The 6,000-nt window shown below is 47.2% G+C and overlaps 1 protein-coding gene across 1 annotated transcript in view; it reads left to right on the top strand.

Annotated features, from left to right (window-relative positions):
- Window positions 1–307: 307 nt before the first annotated feature.
- Window positions 308–6,000, top strand: part of dkk2 (dickkopf WNT signaling pathway inhibitor 2) — a 49,655-nt gene continuing 43,962 nt past the window's right edge. Inside the window, exon 1 of the mRNA XM_086003472.1 lies at window positions 308–810. Within this exon, the coding sequence (XP_085859598.1) occupies window positions 616–810 (195 nt within the window). The 5' untranslated portion in view covers window positions 308–615. The remainder of the gene's footprint in view (window positions 811–6,000) is intronic.

Raw genomic sequence — 6,000 nt, 5'->3', positions numbered from 1 at the left:
GCAGCATTTTGGCCCCGATTGAGTCTGGACATTGGCCGCTGGACCGGCGGACCGAGGGTTGGTTGGAAGTTGTCCCTCGCTGGTCCTCCAGCGCTCAGTAGCGGCGAGAGGACACTGGCCCGCACAAGGAGGGAGTCTCCTCCTCGCTCGGCTTCCTTTATTAGTATTCCTTTCTTCATTCACGCTGCCTGCTCTCTGGTGTGCCTTCCCAGCTGGGCGTGAGTCTCTGGGGGACGGCTGCACGGGGATGGGGAGGGGAGGTGGTTGAGGAGTGGGGGAGACCCGCCTGGATCCGACCCCCTTCCCTCCCTCCCTCCCCTCTGTCATCTCCTGAATTGGGGGGCGGAGGGAGTCAGCTTTATAAATAGAGGGGCTGAGAGCGGGAGGGGCACAGACGGCGATCTCAGACTCAATTTCAAACGTCGAGCAGTTTCAGGCAATTTCCCTTAAGGAAGATAATAGTCGTGATAATCAATAAATCAATTCCATTGGGATATCCAGTCGAGACTCACCCTGCCCAGTTTGTATTTTTATTTATTTTTAAAGCTTCTTTTTAAGTCCTCACCTCTCTCTCTCTCCCTCTCCCGCTCGCTCGCTCTCTCTGCCCGTTTGGCGATGTCTCCCGCGGGCGCTTTCTTGCTCTGGACCGCACTCCTCATCCTGAGCGTTCAAAGGATTGACAGCGGCAGGTCCAAAGTCAACTCCATCAAATCCCCGGCCAGCGGGCAGCTCCCGGACCAGTTCCCGACCAACCGGTCTGTCGGCATCCAGCAGGCGAAAGTCAACAAGAAGAATCCCCTGGGCAGCCAGGTGAGTGACATCGAGGAGGACCTCAGCCTGGTTAAGGTCGGCATTGGGTTGAGGAAGGGGTTGGGGGTCCCACCAGGAATGAATGGGGGGAAATGGCAAAGTTTGGGGATTTTTCTTCGGGGATTGGGACTCGTATCCCACGGATAGTGCCGTGGGGACATAGGATAGCGCCATTAGACATAGAATCATAGAAATTTACGGTTCAGAAGGAGGCCATTCGGCCCATCGTGTCTGTGCCGGCTGAAAAAGAGCTCTCCAGCCTAATCCCACTTTCCAGCTCTTGGTCCGTAGCCCTGTAGGTTACGGCACTTCAAGTGCCTATCCAAGTACTTTTTGAATGTGGTGAGTGTTTCTGCCTCCACCACCCTTTCAGATAGTGAGTTCCAGACGCCCACCACCCTCTGGGTGAAAAAAGTTCTCCTCAACTCCCCTCTAATCCTTCTACCAATTACTTTAAATCTCTGCCCCCTGGTTATTGACCTCTCTGCTAAGGGAAACAACATCTTGCGGTTGGGTTGGGAACTAGGGACTCTACTCAGTCTCAGATCCCAATGCAACTGCCCATAGGGACCACGTTACCTATAACAGTTGGTCTGCCTTCTGGTTGTGCATGGTTCAAGAGAGAATTTGACCAGGATTGATGGCAGAGTCTGTTTTTGCTGTGCACTAGAGCAGGTAGAGAATATGAAGGTCCCATTCCATCACAATGAGCTTTATGTTAACTGAAGGGAAACCAGTTCTAGGGTTGTTTGAACAGAAACTGCCGACTGAACAGGAGAAACGTTGACCTACAATTAATATAACCAGCAAGGATCCTCTGGCAACATTAAAATGATTTCAAAAACGTTTGTTCCAACATGTTAAAAGGTTGGGGCTTAGAACAGAGGAGATTACAGAGAGATTTGATGGACATGTTTAAAATCATGAAGGGATGGGACAGAGTGGATAGAAATAGATTCTGTCCAGTGGTTGAAGAGGTATAGAATGAGGGGACCTAGATATAAGGTCAATGTCAGAGATTTAGGACAGAAATCAGGAGAAACTATTTTAAAGGGCGCTTTGGAACGTACCACCAGAGTTAGTGACTGAAGCAGAGACCATCCAGGGGGGTGAATTTTCTCGTTTAACCCGTTTCTCCGCCATATCTTTGGCAGAACCCCGGATCATGTGAGTGAGGCGCCTTGGGACATTTTACTAAATGAAAGGCACCGTATAAATGCAAGTTGTTGTTGTTTCTGCCAAAGTAACAGCGACAGAGCAGGAGAAACCCCAAGGAAAGCCAAACGCCCCATGTCAACATTACAGACTGGGTTAGCTAGGAGGCTGAAGGAAACGGGGGAATAAAGGGATATGGGAACAGGACGGGCACCTGAGATTAAGACTACTGCTTGTGTGGAGGATAAACACCGACACGGACTGGCTGGCTCAACGTCCTGTTTCTATGTTTCCATTTCGGAGTAATTCTCTGTAATGTTACGCAACAGTTAGAAGACTTTTTTGTAAATTGAGTTTATTCAGTAAATCTAAATGGACCCCCCCTTTAACATTAAGTGTAAGGTTTAGTATCTGAAAATCGTGCACATTGTAAGGTTGAAGAACACAAGGAGAGTTTAGTTTCCATGCATGGATATTGTAATGACGGTGCTTTAAATTTCTTCAGCTCCAATAATTCTACAATAAAAACAGAAGATGCTGGAAATACTCAGCAGGTCAGGCAGCATCTGTGGAGAGAGAAACAGAGTTAACGTTTCAGGTCGATGAGCTTTCGCCCAAACTGCTATAAATGACACATGACAAAGTTACCTGGTATATGCAGGCTCTTCACTTTTCCGTATTTAGTTTTGTTATAATTTGGTGTTTGCTTGGGTGTCAGTCATGGCTCAGTTGGTAATGCTCTCGCCTCTGAGTTAGAAGAGTGTAGGCTTAAGTCCCACTCCAGAGACTTGATCACATAATCTAGGCTGACACTCCAGTGCAGTGCTGAGGGAGTGCTGCACTGTCGGAGGTGCTATTTTTTGTATAGGTTAAACCTGCCCTCGCAGGTGGCTATAAAAGATCCCATCGCACTATTCAAAGAAAAGTAGAGGAGTTCTCCCTGGTGTCCTGGCCAATATTTATCCCTTAACCAATATCACTGGAGAAGATTATCTGGTCGTTATCACATTGCTGTCTGTGGAACCTGGTGTGCAAATTGTCTGCTATATTTCTTACATTACAACAGTGACTAGACTTCAAAAGTACTTTATTGGCTGTAATGCGCTTTTGGACAACCTGAAGTCATGAAAGGCGCTATATAAATGCGATTTCTTTCTTTTCTTTCTTTTGGTTGCACAGTCTTTTTGTGTGCAGGGGAAGGGTGTCATTGCATTCCGTCAGATAAAAGTTAAAAACTGTAGGGATATTTTATCTTTGCTCCCCTCACGAGACTGGCTGTGCTCTCATGAAATGCTATTATTAACAAGGACTCCAGGAGTTACTTCCTCTTTTTTAGTACTTTAGTTGAAGCTCAGAAACATTAACCAACATTATTGAAAGTAAAATTATACAAATTATTATGTAAAAGTTTATGTTTATATCTTTGATGTTAACAAATTAACGTCGAGTTCTACATTTTTCAATTGCCATCTTATCGGTTTAACTCAAACCTCGAAAGCCTACATCATAGGTTTCCAAACTGGGGTCCCTTGAGGGAATTCCTGTGGTCTGTAAGGTCTTCAGATTTTATCATCAGAGTTCTGTACTTTATTTTCTGTTTTTGATGACTTGCTAACGTGTTTACAGCAATGATGGTACAGTTTTGCTTTAAGTAGATAATTTCAGATGTTAATCTCGGGGAGGGTTGGGGGTGAATCAATATTTGGGGGGGGGGGTCACGGGGAATGAGCCAATGTTTTCATGGAAAAAAATGTGAAAATCGCTGCCCTAAACACACGGCGAGCAGGAGATTACCACCCAGGCGGTGATGATGATGAAAATTTACTTCCTAGGTGTCAGCTACAAGAGAGGAGAATAGGCACGTAGGAACTGCCGGAAGGAAAAAGACCAAGGTCCACCTAGTTCACCTTCTACCAGCCTGGTAGCCACATGATACAGTGATACTGGAGTTGTTGACTAATCGTAACAACCAATCTCTATCAATTGGCTGACAACAGACCCAGACATGACATGAGGAAAACCCCAGTGGTGGAGAGCTTTGGGAACCATGGGGGAAAAATTCAGTTGTTTGCGCCTCCTGTTAGCACCTTAAGAGGGTGCCAAGTGGGGCGCAAAGCAACTAGCGCCCGGGCGCGGCGATATCTGCGCCTCTCGCGAAATTAACTAGACATTTTGTGACGGCGCTAAACACTACCACCACGATCTCCTGCGCCGGCAGATCGTGACGTCAGTCGAGTGTGCAACGCCCCGGTAGTGCCCCGGACTGGATATTGAGTGGAGCCCCCTGCCTTACTGCCTGCCACTAGCAACAACAGGTTGTGGGGTGCGTTCTGCAGTCAGAAAGGGACTGGGGGAGCGCTATTTAAAGGCGACCGCTTCCTGCCTTTTTTTGTTGGTGACATTTTTGCACCACGCATTCTGAGAGAGAGAGAGAGAGAGAGATGGAGAGAGACTCCTGGAGAGATTCAATGCTGTGTGAAGGAGTTTTGGGTACTGAGCAGCACTTTGTAGGTTCATTTTGATTTGCCCTTCCTTGGATCGATTTAGAAGAGACTATGGGGGCTGCACTGTGAGCTCTTTCCCTGGGTCTCTCCATTGTTCTTTCCAGCAGATTTGATGTACAGGTCTCTCCAGGCCGAGATTCAAGGCTGCAATGAGCAGGATGTGGATGGAGAGCAAGATCAACCCACCCCTTTAAGAACTGGCCGGCGCCAGTGTGTCGGTGTTCCATTGCTGACTGACATCACATGAGCTTCGCCAGCGCTCTGAGGTAGCGCCTCGCTCCTCGGCCTTAGCGCCTTAAGAGAGGTGTGTAGCGCCTGATTTAGTGCTCCAATCACCTCCAGGGGCGATAAAAGCCAAGTTTGCTGTCGGAGGCGATAATTAGCGCCAGGCGCTAAACTTTGCGCACTGCTGATAATGGCGCCCCAAATGGGGCGATACGGAATTTTTCCCCCCATAGGTCTAAAGCCACCTGTTCCTCCCAATAACACTACACTTACCACACGTCATGTCTCAAATTACTCACATACTGTATCCCAAAATGTTATTTTGGAATAACATTCCAAAAGAAATCTATCTAAATTGTATTTGAATGAATCAACACTAACTGCTTCCACCATCTCTCCAGGAAGCCTGTTCCATAGACTGACCACTCGCTGACTGAGTTTCTGCAGATTAGTTTTGAATTTATCCCCTCCATCAAGTGCAGATTGTGTCCTCTGGTTCTACTGTTCTGGACATGGTGAAATAGCTTGTCATGGTCTAGCAATCAGCACGGTCAAGGAGATGGATATAACCAGAGCCCCAGGCTGGTGCAGAGACACCTGCACTTAAGTAGGAATGTCAGATTTAATATAGCATATTCATTAGACACACCCGCTTGTGGATGTTAGTATGAATATGCGGGTTCATATATATGTTAGAATTAATCCCTGGGGTTGTCTGGGCTTGTAGCAGCAGATAAAATTTAAAGAAATTCCAGACAAACAATGACTTGCATCTATATAGCACCGTTAACATAGTAAAACATGCCAAGGCGCTTCACAGGAGCGTAATCAAACAAAAATTGACACCGAACCAAAGGAGGAGATATTAGGAGGGGTGACTGAAAACTTGCTCAAAGCTGTAGGTATTAAGGAGCATCTTAAAGGCGGAGAAAGAGGTGGAAAGGTGGAGAGCTTCTGGGTGGAAATTCCAGAGCTTAGGGCTTAGATGGCTGAAGGCACAGCCGGCAATGGTGGAGCGAAGGGAGTGGTGGATGCACAAGAGTCTAGAGTTGGAGGAACGCAGAGTCCTGGGAGGATTGCAAGGCCGGGGAAGCTTACAGAGATAGGGAGGGGCGAGGCCATGGAGAGATCTGAACACGAGGATGAGAATATTAAATTTGAGGCGTTGATGGACCGGGAGCCAACGGGTGATGGTTGAGCGGGACTTAGTGCAAGTTAGGAGACGGGCAGCAAAGTTTTGGGTAAGCTAAAGTTTATAGAGGGTCGAGGATGGGTAGCTAGCTAGGAGAGCTTTGGAATAGTCAAG

The sequence above is a fragment of the Somniosus microcephalus genome, chromosome 2 (assembly GCF_052327205.1).
Source record: "Somniosus microcephalus isolate GS21.2 chromosome 2, FLI_Smic_1.0, whole genome shotgun sequence".
NCBI lineage: Eukaryota > Metazoa > Chordata > Chondrichthyes > Squaliformes > Somniosidae > Somniosus > Somniosus microcephalus.
The sequence above is the reverse complement of the archived record's forward strand: the minus strand, read 5'-3'. Positions and strand labels throughout refer to the sequence as shown.